Source organism: Podarcis bocagei (genome assembly GCF_964188305.1).
Source record: "Podarcis bocagei genome assembly, chromosome: 3".
In the NCBI taxonomy this organism is placed as follows: Eukaryota; Metazoa; Chordata; class Lepidosauria; order Squamata; family Lacertidae; genus Podarcis; species Podarcis bocagei.
In genome coordinates this window covers 48,280,792-48,298,910 of record NC_138127.1, presented here as the reverse complement: position 1 = coordinate 48,298,910, position 18,119 = coordinate 48,280,792, and the positions used below count along the sequence as shown (strand labels likewise).

The 18,119-nt window shown below is 45.4% G+C and overlaps 1 protein-coding gene across 1 annotated transcript; it reads right to left on the bottom strand.

Annotated features, from left to right (window-relative positions):
- Positions 1-945: 945 nt before the first annotated feature.
- ABRACL (ABRA C-terminal like) lies at positions 946-15,389 on the bottom strand. The gene is made up of 3 exons (XM_081187907.1): positions 15,181-15,389; positions 4,281-4,347; positions 946-2,910 (listed from the first exon to the last, which is right to left on the bottom strand). The coding sequence occupies exons 2-3, from the start codon at positions 4,339-4,341 to the stop codon at positions 2,726-2,728; spliced, it is 246 nt and encodes an 81-aa protein (XP_081044033.1). The 5' UTR covers positions 4,342-4,347; positions 15,181-15,389; the 3' UTR covers positions 946-2,725.
- Positions 15,390-18,119: the final 2,730 nt, after the last annotated feature.

Genomic DNA, 18,119 nt, shown 5'->3' with positions numbered 1-18,119 from the left:
TGAGTAAAGTGTATACCAGTAAATGCCTAGAATCCCTGGACTCTTGTACTGCTCAGAGACTGGGATGGTATTCAATAGTGTGGTGTAGATCTGCTATTTGGAGTACCGGTACTTGCTAGCTCCCAGTGACCAGCTCAAGTTCCTGCCAGCCCCAGGTCTAGCCTTTCTTGCATTCCAGCCTTGAGATCTCACTCCCACCTGTGGACATGTATGCACAGTACAGATCTGGGGCTGGAAGCACCACAAAAAACACTGACCCAAGGCACAGATCCTCATGGACCTTCATTATTCTTACACAGGATGGCAACAAAAGCACCAACAAATCAGACGAAACATGTAGGCCATAGAGGTAGCCTATGATCAGATGATGGTTTTGAAGGAATTTCTTAGAACAACTACAACAAGCCACACCAGGGATCCTTCCCCGCCCCCCCATCCCAGTGTTGTAACATACTAGATCTGTGGTTTTTACAGTTCAGTTAATGAAAACTCATGTGACTGGTAATTTAATTGGAGGGTGACACTTTTTAAAAAATGTATTTTTATGTGAATGTTTTACCAGATTCAGCCTTCACTCTGGTGTTCCAGCCCCTCCCTGTCTCTGACAATTCCATACACTCTATCTCCCCTGACTCCTGAAGCAGCCCTCTTTCTTCCCTCTACCTGCCACCCTTGGTAGCTCCATTTCTCTCCCCCTCATTTTTCCAGCTGCTCCACTCATGTCACCTAACATGGAGAGACAATATTCCTCAAAGGAAGGAAACGGCATTTTCAACTTCATGTGTGAATCAGCCCTGAGGCTGTTAATATGTGTGTAGAATAGGAGAGGAGGATCTATATAAAACAGAACAAGGTTCCTGTGCTCAAGTGTCTTCCAGTACTGAAAGAAATACATGAATACTGCTGAGATTTGTAGACTTGAAAATATTTATCGTAGAGCAGGGGGAAAGTTGAAACTTTTATTGAACCAAATTCTGCTGGTGCAAACATACAAAGTAAAGTCTCTCGAGTCAAAGCGAAATTATTTACACAGAGAAAGGATGGCAAAAAATAACTATCATGTTTTTATTTTATTTTTTACTATTCTAGCTGGAGCTTTCAGGACTGTTGGAAAGCTTTCACAGAAGACCACTTTGCCACTGATTCAGTAGAGAAAGAAAGTGCAAAACCAACAGACTCATCAGTGCATTTCAAGTTCATGACGGAACTATGGAGAGAAGTTCACCACAGACTTAGAAGGTAAGTAGCAAAATATGGGTGGTTATTGTACTGCCACTTCCTTAAAGCTATTGGATATTCCCCCTGAATGTTTATTGGGACAGAAATGTCATATTAGTTCTCTGAACAAATGACACACGTTTGAAGAACAGTTCAGTTATCCTGAGCAGAGAAGTGGAAGATCATGGAATGTGCTTGTAGAAGAGTTTGGTTTGGTTTGGTTTGTTTGTTTTGGCTGATTCTCCAGTACAACACTTTCTTCTTTCATGAGATGCTCCTCCCATCATTCAAAGCACATTTAAAGCGCACACACCCTCCCAAAGAATCACATAGCATATCCTTCTCAAATCTACAATTCCATGCACCCTTAAGAAACTACAATCTCCACAGAGGCTTCAAGTTAGAAAGAGGGAGCCCTTTCTTCCTTATACACTCATTGGTGTTCTCAAATGGACCAAGGGCTGGACCTCCAGGAACCTGCAGCCTATAGGAGTTCACTCAATTTCCCTGGGGGAAAACAGGTGTGAGTTGCCCATTTTCCCAGACGGGAAGCACCATCAAGTTCTATAGAGGAATCGGGCTCTCTAATAACCGTCCTACACAGCGGTCATTCAAAATGAAAGCGTCATGCAGTTATCTTGTTTATCAGGTCTCTAAGACATTTTCTATCCCTTGCACAACCCCTCTGAAGTGCTACAGACCAGAAAGAGATACATCACATAAGACTACTGTGTTGTGCCTCTCAAATGTCACATGGGAAGAGTCTATTAAATACAGACTTTTTCAAGCTTCTTTGTGTGTCTCTGTCCTTCTGTTCTATTACTTTGTTTTGCCTAGAGTAATTGATGCTGGTTTGAAGGCCTCCTCCATTTGAAGGCCTTGTCCAAGCCTGGCTTCAAGATAAAGGACCATTAAAAATAAAGAACAGGAAGTGCCCTGAAGTTGCCCTTCAGGGCTTAGCACCTAGATAACAGACTGGGCAGTCTTCACTCCCCACTGTGGTGAAAGTTATTGTATTTCTACTTAAATTACAGTAATTATTTCTAAATCTGCAGCTTTGTTTATTTACTTGCTCATACACATCTGTGTCCGGGGGAGGGGGCAATATCTTAGTGGCTACCCTAGTTACAAAGATAAAAAAGCAAAACAAAAAAAGAAACCAACATAAGCATGGCCACTGAGGATTCGTGCCTTTAGCTAGTAAACACAGCTAAATTATTTGTAAAATCTCCTGTTCAAACATTAATAACCATTTGGACAGTTTAAAAATGCAATACCTGAGACAAAAGAAAAAGGGAGATCATTATATCATTTTATCCAACACTCATTTGCAGCAATGCATTCACAAAATGATAGAAGGGAAAGGAAAGGCTTAGGTCCCCAAAGAAGTACATTCATTTTCATTATAATGATATATAACAAAATACACGTTCATGCAAACTTGGCCTTGGTCTGAGAATTCTGTATATTCATTTGTCTGAAAAAATAACGAACGTAGAAAGCTATGCTATTCTTGCAGTAACAAAATGTCAACGTTGTCATGAACACCTTGCAGAAGCAGCTCTCCAGGGTAACTAACAATCTTCCTTCGTTTTGCAGCTTTAAGAGTCCCCACCAAAGCTTCAAAAAGGTTGGCACATTTGTCATCAGCAAAGAGCACACCAAACTTCACACTCAGTGTCCCATCAGGATCTAGACAAAAGAAATAATTACATTGTGATTATAGACAATATTTTTATTTCATCGAGCATTAATTCATTGTCTTTTACATTATTTTCATGCATGATTTTACACTTTTGGTCTTATTATTTTAGTTGTCCTGGTGTTTTTTTGTGCTTTGTATGAATTGCTTTTACTTAGGTTTTTAGAATTGCTGTAAAGTGCCTTGTGAACAGTTTTCAGTTAAAAGCAGATCTGAAAAATACTTTTATGACTTTGGGATGTTAGACTACATGCAGAGACCTTTCTAAGGATACAGCAAGTGTTAAAATCCAATAAAGGCTTCTAATTATTGGAATAGTCAGGCCAGCCTCCTGATGAGGTGATCGCCTGGGTGATGGGCCATTAAGGGGAACAAAAAAAGTGGATCTGTGTGAGATGGCAAATTGGTGAAGCCTCTCCCCCCTCAACTCGCAGGAAGTTAGAAGGACAAAAGCAGATTCGAACTCATGGTCCCTTCCAACACTTCAATTCTATGATTCTATATTGAGTACTATTAATACAACCCAAAATCATTTAGGCCTAGTTAAGCTAAAGTAACTCAGGGGTAACTGTAAAAATTATTGTCACACCTTAAAAACTAAAAAAAAAAGTTATTATGGTATAAAGCAGGCATGGCCAAACTTGGCCCTCCAGATTTTTTGGGACTACAACTCCCATCATCCCTAGCTAACAGGACCAGTGGTCAGGGATGATGGGAATTGTAGTCCAAAACATCTGGAGGGCCGAAGGTTGAGGGTGCCTGGTGTATATCATCCGTCAAAGTTGAAGGACTTTTGTCTTCTGGGTTTCTGGGGGTTTTCCTGTTGTTATTCTGTCTCTCACAGCTACAATAAACCTACCATTAAAATTATGGACTGGTCATTTCTTCGTCAGAGGGCAAACGGGAAAATTTAGCAGGGGATCAAATACTTTTCCCCCTCACTGTAAACTCCACATTTAGGTAGCACAGAAGCCAATGCAGAGCAGAGCTGCCTTTGCCAGTGAAAGCCAAACACACATACTCTGCTAGTCTTCTTAGCATAGCTAGCTAGGAATTTGCTAGATCAGAGCCCAGGAAAATGGCAGCTGGACAAACATTAACTGGAAATGGGGAGTTCTGAAGACACTTCCTACAGTACGTAAGTCATAGGTGAACCCCAAAACAGAGGTGCTAAAGATAATTCTCCAGACTGGAACAAATTTTGTAACCGTATCCTATCACATTTGAATTGTTCTCAGAAAGTTAAGAACAGAAATCTTGACTGATGTGCATCCAGTCTCCCACGGTTTGAGAGTGAGGTAGATGCCTAAACCGTTACCGTCTTTCTTTCTTTCTTAACCACTGAGTTCCAGATACTTACTTTTGGTCCCCAGTCTCCGAATCTCTTCAACTAAAAGGCCGATTTCATGTTCAATGTTCATTGTTGCCTACAAATAAATTATTTAATGGGTTACAACTTGTTCCATTCAGTTTTCTTTCTTTTCTTTTCCAGATCACACCACACTGGATTATTGTGGACTCAGTGCCAGCGGCGGAGAGTGTCTCCATGCCACAAGGGTGCATGTGTGCATGTGCCCACAAACAGAGTCCACTGTGCCCGCCCAGGCCCTACCGCCACTGGAGCAACACCAGTGCTGAGTGACATGGCTGCTGTGCCCTCTTCGTGCCACCCTCTGTGGAGCCGAGCCTTGCAAGGCTTCTTGGAGAGGGCAGTGTGGGGATGCGGCAGCCATGCTTCCCGCGATCCCAGTCTCATGCACAGCCTCAATTACAGCTGCATATTCCTGCATTGCAGGGGGTTGGACTAGTTCAGGCTTCCTCAATGTTTTTGGCCTACAACTAGGGATTGTTGGAACTCCCTATAGCTAGGGACCCCATGATCCCTAGCTAGCGGGACCAGTGGTCAGGGATGATGGGAATTGTAGTCTCAACACATCTGGAGGGCTGAGGTTCAGGAAGCCTGGAGTAGTTGATCCTCAGGGTCCCTTCCAATGCTATGATTCTGTGATTCACCATCTTTTTACATTTTATTTTTTTTAAATTGGCCACCATTAACTCACTTAAATCCATTAATATCAGTGGGTCTACTTGGAGTATGACTTGAGCTGGATACAACCCGCAGGATTTAAATCATTACTTTCCTCAACAAAACACAAGGAAAAACTGGCAGAGTCTTCTCTGATTACTGGTTCTAGATATTTTATGGTCCATGTGCATTTTGTGCTCAGGTTATTGGAATAAGCATTGTTAATTTTGAGACCACAGGTGGTTCAGCTCTGGTCTAAATTGGAGAGACGTGACATATTTAATTCCAGCATGGCTAATTAAAGGATTGTATTCCATATGCTTTCAGAAAGGGCATGTGTGTGTGAACATGCATGTGTGGCACCCAAAGTGCAACAGGTTGTAATACTGCAGGGGTGAAGGTCAGGATGACCAATAGAGAGCCAGGCTAAGAACCTCTGAAGCCATATTATAGGGCCATCTAAAAGCTAAAAGCACAAAGCCATTTTAGAAAGCTAAAGACTATTTCTCTTTCTCATGTTTGTCACTTTGCCACCTTTTGCAGAGGCAGCAAGCATGCAAGCTTGCAAGGATGTGGTTAGGGTAGCTTGCACCTGAGGTTAAGCCATTTCTGAGAAACGACCCCTGACAAAGGCAAGTAGCAGGATGTTTGCTGACCGCCAGGCTCCAGAGATAACGCTTAGGTGTGAAGTGGCTAAACCACAAGGACATTTCTTGGAAGTGGGGGGTTCAGGGGCACTTCCTGGAACTAGTACAGAGGTTAAGTAGATTATAAGCCAGTAGCGCCACCTAGTGGAATAGGCAACTTGGAACCGAAAGGACACACCAAATTTATTCATTGGTTGAGCTTTAATGAATATGTATCAATGACCATAGGAAATTGTCAATCATTGGCTAAAGGGATGCCAAGGGGCTAAACTGTACTTTGCAGAAAGATATATAAGTTGACTGCCCCAAAGGGGGGGCGGGCATTCTTCATTTTCCTGAATGCACCCTATTTGCTTTTTGTCGGACAAAAATCCAAATAAAAACTTTTTCTTTAAGAAACTTTGCTGCCTGATTTTTACATTCCTGGTCTGAATACCGATGTCCCTTTCATTTCTGGTGCCAAAAGTGACTCGGATCAGAAGGACTTTAAGTGTCCTCAGAGACCAGGAGGCAGCTCCCTTGCCCTCTGGGCAGAGGCAGGGGAGGGTCAACAGACCTCCTGGCTTCCACGTGCACACCGAACCTTTTCTTCGGAGGGGGACAGAAGGCAACTTGACCCTCTTGCTGTATCCTGGGACAGAGGACAACGGATTTGAAGAGTCGAGGTTGGGAGGACAGGGCAGAGAAAAGCCGGCTGGGGTGAGTACATGGCAATAACCCCTGAGGGGATAGGAAATCCTCCTTTTAATTAAGGAGAAGGGAGATCCTGATCAAATCTCCAGCGTGGATAGTGGCATTAAGGAGAAGGATTGATTCCTGACAACCACCCACGCTTTGGTATTAGGAAGGAGAAAAGGGGGGGGGCACAGGGTGGATAGTGTGTCGTGCAAGTGTCCAACGAGAGAGGCATTTTGTGCATGTATGTGTGTTACCCCGGGGCATTCCCCTGGGGTCGTAGCAACAAGTACTCCATTTCCCAGTCGGGCGACTGCACCTGGGTGAGAAAAGTTGCGAAATGAATGTGTGAGTGATTGGTGTGGGGACGCTGTACAGGGCCATACTGAAAATGGGAGGGGGGAGGCTTGAAAGGCTTGAAAGGTCCAGTAATCCCCCTTCAATGTATGTTAAACAACTTCAAGGAAGGACCAAAATCAGCATAGACCAGGGGGGACATCCTGACCAGATTCCCTATATAGACAACTGGCTGAAGGTGGTAGATGACAATCACCCCCCCCCCCCCGGTTGAAGAAATGCAGGACTGAACATTGCAAAGTCACTCCCTCATGTCAGGTTTTGGAGAGGGAAGATGTCCAGAAGAAGTGCAGTGTTTATGGAGAAGAGTGTACAGAACAGTAAGCAGTTATTACTGCATTAACAGAGGAAAATAAAAGAAAAGAGCATGAAACAGGATGCTGCTATAGAATTAATGTAACAGGATCTTGAACAGACAAATGAAGGACTTAATAGATTAAACACAAGTCATTTAGAAGAGAGGTCTCAACTAATTCAAGACCTCCAGAGGCATGGAAGAGAATTTGACAACCTCAGAGAGGTTTTAGTTGAGAAAGACAAAGAAATTTCTGCTATTATTTCAAATATAAATGTGTATTCTGAGCAGATTAATATTCTGAAATGTCAGATCAAGTGCAAAGAGGATGAAATGCAAGACAGGGAAATAGTGTTGTCTAAGGCTGAAAGGGAAGTCCAGTTACTGAAAGATCTACAAACCAAAGGTGTGAACAGTGGAGGCAGAAAGCTTTCAGAACTTTCTGAACAGTTAAGTGCAATAAAATCAGAACTGGCTGAGGAAAATAAAAAATTTGAAAAACGCTAGTAAAACAAAAGAGAATGAAGAATTTGTTAGGCAAAACAAAGAGACTAGCCAACCAGTTAAAGATCTTCATTCTGCAATTAAGACTTGTGATGTTACTTACAACAACAAACTCATGGAGTGTGACTCACAAATTAAATTGTTTAAAGAACAAATAAGTAAATCAGCTACAAAATTGCAAGAAACAGGAATAGAATGTAAGGAGGAACAGACCATTTTAAATCCCAGGTCGATGAACATATCTCTGTAAAGGAGAAATTGAACAAGTTACTAAAATTAAAAGAAAAACAAAGAACAAAGTTTTGTGAATGAGCTGAAATCAGTGAAAGATTCATACAACCAGCTCACTTTACAAAATGCAAAAAAGGGATGAAGATTTAGCTAATTTATCCAGACAACTTGCTGAACATACTGACCATCTAGAAATTGTCAAAAGGTCACTGCAAGGAAAGGCAGAGATTGTGATATCCCTAAAAGACAAGCTTAAAGTTGTGGAACAGCAGGCTTTTGCAGAATCCTGATCCAAGGCTTCAGTATTTTAGCAAAACCTCTAAATGAGAGTACCAGAGGAAGAGAAAGAGACCCCTTTGAGTGGGGACCGGCCCAACAAGAAGCCTTTGAGACTATCAAGCAATTAGATTCCACAGCGAAAGGCTGGCCACCCTGTCTGCGCGCTGTCACTGCCACCGCCACACTAGTGGAAGAAGCAGACAAGTTCATGTTTGGCCAGGAGATGCATGTGAATGTGCCCCATTCGGTTCTCACCCTTATGGAATATAAGGGGTACACAGGCTGAAACAGGCTTTGCCCAACCCATTGAGAAGTCTGCAGGCGCAGTGGAAGCTTGTGAAGCAGACGTGCCTGATGTTCTAGAGAGACCAAAGGGTCCTAGTCATTTTAAGGGCCAGCGTTGATTCTTGGCTGTTGGCAATACTCCAAGGGAGGAAGTCCTGGGTAGCGTGGCAGTCACTGAAGACAGCATGTCAGGCCACAGTGGCAGCCAGACCAGAAGGGGCTGTGGGACGCCCAGAAAGCCCAGAGGGGGCTAGAGGATGCCCAGAAAAAGTACCGAGCCCAGAGGGGGCTGAGGCTGTTTTGGGAAGCTGTTTCTACGCTTCAATAAGTTGTTCCTCAGGCAGCAGAGCACCCAGAAGTGGGGGTGCAAGGCAGGCAAGCCGTTCCAAGAGCTCTAAGAAAGCCAAAGTCTCCAAGAGTTGTTTGTGTTTTGAGGCGAAGTCCAACAGCAAAAGGCATTGCCCTGCAATTGGCAGCAGGATGCAAGGCTAATGTCCAGAAGTTGAGACGTTACTGGAAGCAGTATGGGTCCCGAAGAGATTGCCGTGATGCACTGCAAAGCCCATGGGAGAGGCCGGGACATGGTCACTAGGGGCAACCGGAAGGCAGACAACGCAGCTCGTGAAGCAGCTTTGAAACCTCCACCAGCACTCAACGCAGCCCTCATCCCACAACTCACTCCAGACGATGTGGAACCACGCTACACACCGGAGGAGCAACAGTGGGCACGCCAGGAAGGAGCAACACTCCAGGAGGGATGGTTCCGTCTACCAGAAAACCGTGTTTTTGTGCCCCAACATCTGGCTACCGTGATTGTGAAGAATTACCACAAGTCCACTCATCTAGGGGGTCCAGCTGCCAGAGCACACCTTGGGAGACTTTTCTATATCACTAACCTTTCTCAACTAGTTGCTGCTATATCCCAGGGGTGTGTCCTGTGCGCCAAGAACACCCCCAGACAAGGCCACCTCCCCCCACCGGGTGTACAACACGTGGGCTTTACCCCTATGGAAAGCCTGATTGTGGACTTCACTGAACTACCACCAACTAGGGGCATCAAATACCTGCTTGTGTTTGTCTGCACCCTCACGGGCTGGACAGAAGCGTACCCCACTAGAACAGAGAAAGCCCGGGAGGTGACCAAGAAACTGTTGCATGAACTCATACCCCGTTTTGGCCTCCCCAGAAGTATTGGCAGTGACAATGGCCCTGCCTTCATTGATAAAGTTGTGCAAGAAGTGTGCAAGGCGCTGCAGATAAACTGGAGGCTACACGCAGCCTACAGACCCCAGAGTTTGGGGAAACCTGAGCGTATGAATCGCACCTTGAAGACCCACTTGGCCAAGCTGACCCAGGAGTCGGGACTACACTGGATAGATGTCCTGCCCATTGCCTTGTTTCAGATTCGGAGCGCTCCAACCAAGAGACTGAGACTATCACCCTTTGAACTTTTGTATGGCAGGCCACCCCTTTCGTCCGAGACATCCCCGCCAGTTTGGGGCGGGTGGGAGATCACATCACTCAGGAACAAGTGCAATTCCTGTCCCCGTGTGTGTTTGCTTCCCTTTCCAGGTACTACCTCGAGCCTACACCATGCAGTCTCGCTGAGCCAGTCCACCAGTTCCAGCCGGGTGACAGTGTGGAAGCGCAGCCCCCTCATCCCTAAGTGGCGAGGCCCATATACCGTCCTCCTCTCCATCCCGACTGCGGTGAGAGTAGCCGACGTGACTCCCTGGGTGCATCACACGCGTCTGATCATCACCTTGTGTCTGACGCTACCGGAAACGCGTTGGGCCACGGGCAACGTGATCCTGCGACTGATCATCACAAGGACTTTCACAAGGACTTTCCCCTTTTCTCTATTATGTTCTGTATTGATTTGCTCTATGTCCTACTGCCCTTTTTGCTCTATGTCCTATTGTCCTGACCCCACTGAGCCATACCAACCCTATTGGCCTGCGGACCTCTGCTATGACTGGTTCGTCTTGCCAGTGGTAAGAAATGGCGTGCTCATTGGCTATTGGGAACAGGGGTTTGATGAGGTTGCCGTATTGAAACATCCCACTACCCCACTGTGGCTTCTCTTCCACACCACTGTCCAGCGCACATGGGTACTGGTCCTACGGGAAATTGCAGAGACGGTCGAAATCTATCGAGTTCTGGACCGCTCTTGCTGTTGTGAAGGGGGGGAACCAACTGTCACTCAGGGGGTAGAGCACTGTACCAACCCCATCTGGTAGACCAGGTCCTAATCTTAATCCAGGTGTTGCATGGGACGGAGCCTATCTTAATGCAAATATTGCAGGGGAGGGAGCCTGAACCAGGTGCACATTGAAATTGCTGAACAAGTGCCAGTAAATCCTGCAGCCCCACCTGTGGTTGTCGTGGTGGCTCGAGCCTCCCAAAAATCCCAGAATACTGCCTGAACTACTGGGCCTGGTAACTCCACATCTAATACCCTTGAATGTGGTAGGGTATTCTTGTGGCTGCATAAGGGTTGCCACCCCAGGCTTCAGCCTCCATAGGCCCTGGTCAGAGACCACGTAGGTGACCGCTACCCAGTAGGACCAGCCTTTGAACTTTACAGAGTCTATTGCCATCCCTATAGCTCCCGAGGCCTAACAGTGTATCAGTGCCAGGCGGCCACTTTTCCCTGTGTAGAGTGGGAACGTTTTGTGGGTAGACGCTGTTCACGCCGTAGCAGGGCCAGGAGTTAGAGGCCCCATGACCTGGCCTTCGTGGGCCACCATCCCTTTGGCTTGTGGTATTACCCTTTTTGTGGTATTTCTGTGTTGGTGGTACAGTTCTTCGTTCTGGGCCACCGAACATTCCTCGAATCAGGATGTGGATCATACCCTGCCTCCTGATGGTTCTCACCTCTCAAATGGCCACAGGGTGGAAGGAAAACACCTTCCTGAATATGACAACAGCTGTAGCTAAGAGCCTGAACAGGTCTGAGTGTTACAGGCTGATTTGTACCACAAAATTAGTCTAGATGGTGCAGGTCTCCCCAGTGTATGTAGTTGAATTAGTTCTTAACTCCCAGGTTGGTCATGGTTAAAAGAGATTTTGCTTGTGATTTTACTTCTCTTCGTTACCATTTTACTCTTATCATGCTTTTTGCCTTGCCTTATTCAGATTGTACGCCAAATGGTGAGCCGCTCAGTTAATGCAGCAACACGTACCTATATCCTGGCTCTCTATGATGTTGCACCTATAGGTCCATCAAGCGAAAATGGAGAACCGTGACCGGTCAGCATTTTCGTGATGGAAAGGGGGGAATGCAGGGGTGAAGGTCAGGATGACCAATAGAGAGCCAGGCTAAGAACCTCTGAAGCCATATTATAGGGCCATCTAAAAGCTAAAAGCACAAAGCCATTTTAGAAAGCTAAAGACTATTTCTCTTTCTCATGTTTGTCACTTTGCCACCTTTTGCAGAGGCAGCAAGCATGCAAGCTTGCAAGGATGTGGTTAGGGTAGCTTGCACCTGAGGTTAAGCCATTTCTGAGAAACGACCCCTGACAAAGGCAAGTAGCAGGATGTTTGCTGACCGCCAGGCTCCAGAGATAACGCTTAGGTGTGAAGTGGCTAAACCACAAGGACATTTCTTGGAAGTGGGGGGTTCAGGGGCACTTCCTGGAACTAGTACAGAGGTTAAGTAGATTATAAGCCAGTAGCGCCACCTAGTGGAATAGGCAACTTGGAACCGAAAGGACACACCAAATTTATTCATTGGTTGAGCTTTAATGAATATGTATCAATGACCATAGGAAATTGTCAATCATTGGCTAAAGGGATGCCAAGGGGCTAAACTGTACTTTGCAGAAAGATATATAAGTTGACTGCCCCAAAGGGGGGGCGGGCATTCTTCATTTTCCTGAATGCACCCTATTTGCTTTTTGTCGGACAAAAATCCAAATAAAAACTTTTTCTTTAAGAAACTTTGCTGCCTGATTTTTACATTCCTGGTCTGAATACCGATGTCCCTTTCATTTCATAGAACAGAATAGCTGTAATATGTAGCAGAATATCTGCCCATAGGCTGAGAAAAGGTTTAAGCGTTGCTGCTGACACATTACTGTCACTTTAACGTGCTCCACATAGCACATAAAACAACACTAGAGGAGTTTACCATGTGCATCAGGCAGTGCTTATCATGCTACCACGTCAAACTTTGATGATAATTTGCTCTGCGTTAGAGAAATGACCCAATCTGTGTAGTAAGCCCTGAACACAAGTGTTTCATTATATAGTAACGGTAGTCACATGAAGCAATGCAAAGTGAACATGTGGAGGCCAGCCATTAGTTTTATCTTTTTTGTTCCTCTGGTAGGAAAAGAGAAGTTGTTGTTTTTCCAAAAACAATGAAGTTACAGTTGATGGTGGAATTGTGTAAGCTGGTAGCGTGCCATGAGGATTATGCCACACATTACACAGCAGTAAACTAGGATTTGCCACTGGGCATACATTCAGCAGAGAACTGCAGTCAATGCTGTCTCTCTGATTTGTATACTTGTGGAATATAAGTGTTTCCATACATATTTGTCTCATTGGGTATACATTTTTAAAAGAAACATTGCACATGAAGTGGTTTCACAGTTCCTCTGAAAAAAAAAGTGGAAGAGTAAAACGGCCAAACACCAAAAACATAATTTTATCATAGATAGGCAGGTGGTCACAGACCACAGCATCCTGACAACATATGCTGTAACATTACCATCTCCAATGATACTGACCCGCTGAAGCAAATTACTTCTTAAGCCAACCAATGGCATTTTTACTGGATAAAATTATTGTTTCTGTATATGAACCGCATATCTGGATACCGCCCTAACATGTCCTGTCAGCACAAGCATTTCTGCTTACACAGCAGAACTTTCCCTCTGTCTTCTCTCCTGCCCACATACCCCACATCCATCCAAAATCTGTACTGAAGAGCTGGGGGAAAATCCCAAAACAGATTTAGGGGCTGGGGGATTGAGTTTCATTGTGCCAGCAGAAATCCTTGTGCCGATGGGACAAATTAGCTGGATATCTCCCACAGAATGTCCAGAACTAAACCCTTGAACAGGAGTTGACAGACATGCAAGTTCTTCTTCAAGAATCAGTTCACAAACTATTACTGCCCCCAGATGATGTTTCAATAGAGACATTCACCTTATCACTTTTAACACAGAACACAGAACATATTAGAAGCAGGACAGAGACTTTAGCAGACTGTCTCTTAATTTCCTGTCTGTTCACCATAACCATGATGGCTAAGAAATTGCCATATTTTCAGTTAAGAAGTAGAATCCTAAACATGTCTACTCAGAAGAAACATTGAGTTCAATGAGACTTACTGCCCAGCAAGTGAGTAAATGACTGTAGCTGCTACACACATTTAGCACTGTCATGATCCTGCTTCCACAATTACATGAAATGCAACAACTTGGAACAAGTATATTCCCAGTTGAAGACTGGAATACTTGAAATAGAATAAATGTGGCAGGAAGTGGCCAATGTCTCCTTGAATATGTTTCTGTTCACACATTATTCCAAGGTGTTGAAAGGATATATTTATCTCCAAATTTTCACAGAATGCTAAGGCATGAAGTTGGATCCCAATAGATCAAGAGGCTGTAGAATTGCAACTCCCATCTCCCCTGACCAGTGGCCATGCTATCTGGAAAAAGTGGAAACTGGAGCCTGGGGAACCAGAGATTCCTCACCCCTGCAACAGCTAAATGTTAGTGGGGGAGTTGACTTAGGATGCTGGTCCTAGGAGTGCAGGAGAGGCAGGAAATGGGTTGGTTGTGTTTAGGACCACAAATTCCTTTCGTGTGGGTTAGTTCAGCGCTCTGCAAACCAGTCGCTGAGTAACTTCCTTCCTGATGCTTTGCACACCCTAATTTGGCAATGTTGCCTCTGGGTTCAGATCACGCCAAGGGAGCCTTCCTTGCTGCTGCTGCTGCTGCTGCTGCTGCTGCTTCCCTGGGCTCCCACAAACCCTCCTTTCCCAGGCTACCTCGGCAAAACAGCTTTTTGCCTGTGTGCGTCCCCCACCCCACAGGTCACACGCTGCTTTCTTCGTCATTTGCTTCCAAGAGCAGCAGCAAGCCCAGAAGGCGCGCCGCGCGTCAGCTCTTCCGTGAGGAAACCTGTGCTGGAGACTCAATGAGGAGACGGAGGCGGGGCGGACACGGGGAAGTGGGAACTGTTGGCGTGGAAACAACTCGCAGGCGCCGATTGGAGGAAAGCAGACGGCGGCGCACGTACCGCCCCGGGAGCGAGCCTTGCAGCCCCGACCCCAGGCTTTTTTGCTTGGAAGCCAGCCCCACTCCGCCCACCCAAAATGAGCTTGCTTAGGAATGCCACCCTGGTGCTGCCATTATGCTGAGCATTAAGTCCCGCAAAGCATGTTGATTTATTTTATTTTACTAGGGAGAAGATCAGCCCTGATTCCATATGAAACCAGCGCGCCCTTCCGAGCGCTGCTGTTGCCTTATAGGGGTGAGAGCCCATCACAAACCCTTAGCAGTAGCAAAGAATCCGGATTTTTTAATTGTTTAATTTAAGAAAAGGAGGGAAGGAGTCTTTAGACCCCTTCCCCACCCCTTTTTCTTAAAATAAAAAATAATACGTGACGCGCACCGGCGGCTTCTTCCTTTCAGTCCCCAACCGCGTGCAGTAGGTCACGTGGGGGACCCCGGTGCGGAAGTACTGCAGGTTGACACGCCGCCTCCTTCCTAAGCAGGGCCAGGGCGAGAGATCCCCGGGCTCCCCAAAATCGCCACCGGCTTGGATCTCAGCGCCAAAAACGCAGGTTTTACTTAATGGCTGCATGCATTCGCCTGTTCCCCCCATCCATGAGCCCCAGCTCTGAGTCGGCTGGCCAACCACCGAGCCCCTCCATGCCGCCGCCGCCGCCGCCCACCACCGGTTGCCCACCCTCGTGGTGCGCCCCCATCTCCACGCTCACCTTGATCAGATTCCCCTGCGCAGGATTCCTTCTCCTTCCTCCGGTTCCTTTGAATGGTTAGAAAGGAGCCGCCTTCGGAAGCAAAGTACAGGAGGAAGTGTGGCTCTCGGAGGGAGTGTCAGAAGGAGGGAAGCTGCTGCCAAAAAAAAGGCACGAGAATAGGGTAGGTGCCGCCCACAGAAAGGAACAGAAGCTCTCTTGGGAGAGGGAGAGGAGGTGGGGCGAGCGAAACAGGTACAGAAGCCCTGTCCTCTGTTGTTAGTGTTGCGTGGGCAGACTCCATACTTGCGGGATCTGTTTTGGCCCCGCCAGAACCTGGAGATGCCCCAACCTGATTCAAAAGAATTTAAAGAATTGTAAGCCCAGGAATTCATTTTGAATACCAGAACTGAACCAAGCCCACAGTCCTTCCACTCCTGCTTAACCTATAGAGATATATATATATTTTCTCTATATAGTGTAAAGCAGGGGGAACTCATTTTGTTGCTGCCATCGTTAAACTGGTGGGAGTCACATAGAGACCTACTAGTTGATCCAGATCTGCCTTCTGCCCAATGTAAAAGAGGGGATTTCAGCAAAAAAGCTGCTTCTACACAACTGTTCAGCGCACAGAAACCCTTTCATGATTTGTCTCTGGCCACTCTGCTTCTATAATGGGCTTTGGTACAGGATTCACTTCTACAGAGTTCTCCTGGGGAAAGGGTTTGTGGAGTTTTCACAAGTGATGTGTAGACCTACTTTAGGTAAGGTGAGGAACCATCGATCCTGCAGATGTTACTGAACTACAACTGCGTTAGCACCAGTAAGCATGGTCAGTGGCCAGGGATGATGGGAGCTGTAGTTCAGCAACGGGGGGGGGGGGTTAGCAAAGGTTCTCCACACTTGATATAACGGCTGATTTGCACCTGTATATTCATTATATGCTATGGCAGCATCAGTCAATGGTTTGTATGTACAAATTAAAAACTTTATAGATCCAAAAATCATCAACAGCCTGGTGGACTAGCCCCCCTCCCACTTTCCCAGGGCAGGGGTTCCAACTTGAATAAAATATTGGGGGGATAGGTAAGCCCCACCCTGCATAACTGATCACATGATGTGGTGTGCACACACTATTTGAATGGCAATGCCCATCAACTTTGGGGAGGGGACCTGGCCCCCTCAAATAATTTATGGAAGGTGAAGACCCCTTGGGCCCCAGGAGTTGGCTCCTATGTCCAGTGACTTCAGAAGTTACTGTGTGCTCTGAGAGAAGGTAGAAGTGTGGAAGCCCAGACCAGGAAGCCTGTGCCACCAGCTCTTGAAGTTGGCCTGAGAATATTTTGTACTACTTGTTTATTCTAAAAGTTTAAATTGTAATTATCATATTTTAAATTAGTGATGCATACCACCCCAATCTTTGAACAGTGTGGGATTCCAAGGGTTTGGTTTCCTTGGAATGAAGGACAGCAGAGACTGTGGTGTCTTTCTGATAAATGATTTATTTACACATACAGTAGTACCTTGGGTTAAGTACTTAATTCGTTCCGGAGGTCCGTACTTAACCTGAAACTGTTCTTAACCTGAAGCACCACTTTAGCTAATGGGGCCTCCTGCTGCTGTTATCGCGCCGCCGGAGCGCGATTTCTGTTCTCAACCTGAAGCAAAGTTCTTAACCTGAAGCACTGTTTCTGGGCTAGCGGAGTATGTAACCTGAAGCGTATGTAACCTGAGGTACCACTGTATATGCAACTTGAGCCTATGGTGGAGGGGCTCACAGCATTAACAACCTAGAAGGTCTTGCTTCTCCTGTAGTCACAGCCTTGGATTCAAGCAGAAATCAAGCATGGCTGTCACTTGCTGGATTCTGCCAGTAGCCTGCTTTTAACCCAGCTCTAGCTCACACACAATTTGGTTTTTGTCTTTCTCACTATCAGTCAGGTAAGGGAGAGGTCCCTCCCATTTGCAAATTCTTTTCTTATACCAATGACCAATATTTAGGGTCATTACCTCACCAAGAAATCTGTCTGGTTTCATCAACAATGGAATCCCCCAAACTCACAACATCTTAGGTGCCTTAGAAGAAAGGCAACAAATAGATAAATTAACCCAGGCAGACCTTTGATATTGTCTCAGCTACAAAACTTTTCAAAAGGCTATTCCCAGATTCAGCTATGACTTATCAGTTGCTGGGCCTTCCTGTGGCAACAAGCAAGTTATTGACATCCAGAGGACGAAAAAACTTAAACACATTGCAGAGTTCCCAAAAATAGACCAGAGGCAATTGTACTTCATCCAGCAGAGCTTTACTGCTACTGAAGGCAAATGAGCATAATGGTCACAGATCCAATACACTCAGGATTGGCACGGTCCATAAGAAATCCAGTTGCAGCAGACTTAACCTTAACAACTTATAATAAGACTAAACCTTCACACCATAGCATACAGAAAAGAACACCACACGAACAGATAGATAGAAAGAGAAAGTGAAACCCAAGGCTTCTTCTAGCCGTATTTTTATAGTCAGCATGACCTTGACAGAAAGAGATAAGAGAACCAGTTTAAACCAGCTGAAGCTATAACCCAAACAATAACCCAAACATCATGAACTTTCTGTCACACAGAGAAGCTTCTAAAACCCTCTTGAATTAATAATAATAATAGCAATAATAATTTATATCCTGTCCATCTGGCTGGGATTCCCCAGCCACTTTGGGCGGCTTCCAACAAAATATTAAAATACAGTAATCCATCAAACATTAAAAGCTTCCCTAAACAGGGCTGCAGAACAGGAAAGATCTCTACACATCAGATCAATACTTTCTATACTAAGAAATGCAAACTGACAGTTATAGCCCACTTAAATTCTAAATGCAGTTGAGACTAACCATGAACTCCTATGTAAGTCAACTCAGAAGTAACCCCATTGAGTTCAATTAGACTTACTCCCAAGTAAGAGG

What these genes read in the sequence shown, in the direction of transcription:
- ABRACL (XM_081187907.1), bottom strand. Translation starts at nt 4,341, where the DNA reads ATGAACATTGAACATGAAATCGGCCTTTTAGTTGAAGAGATTCGGAGA. An exon ending in TCGGAGACTGGGGACCAAAA is followed by an intron (nt 2,911 to 4,280) that starts GTAAGTATCTGG and finishes TCTTTTGTCTAG; the next exon opens with ATCCTGATGGGACACTGAGT.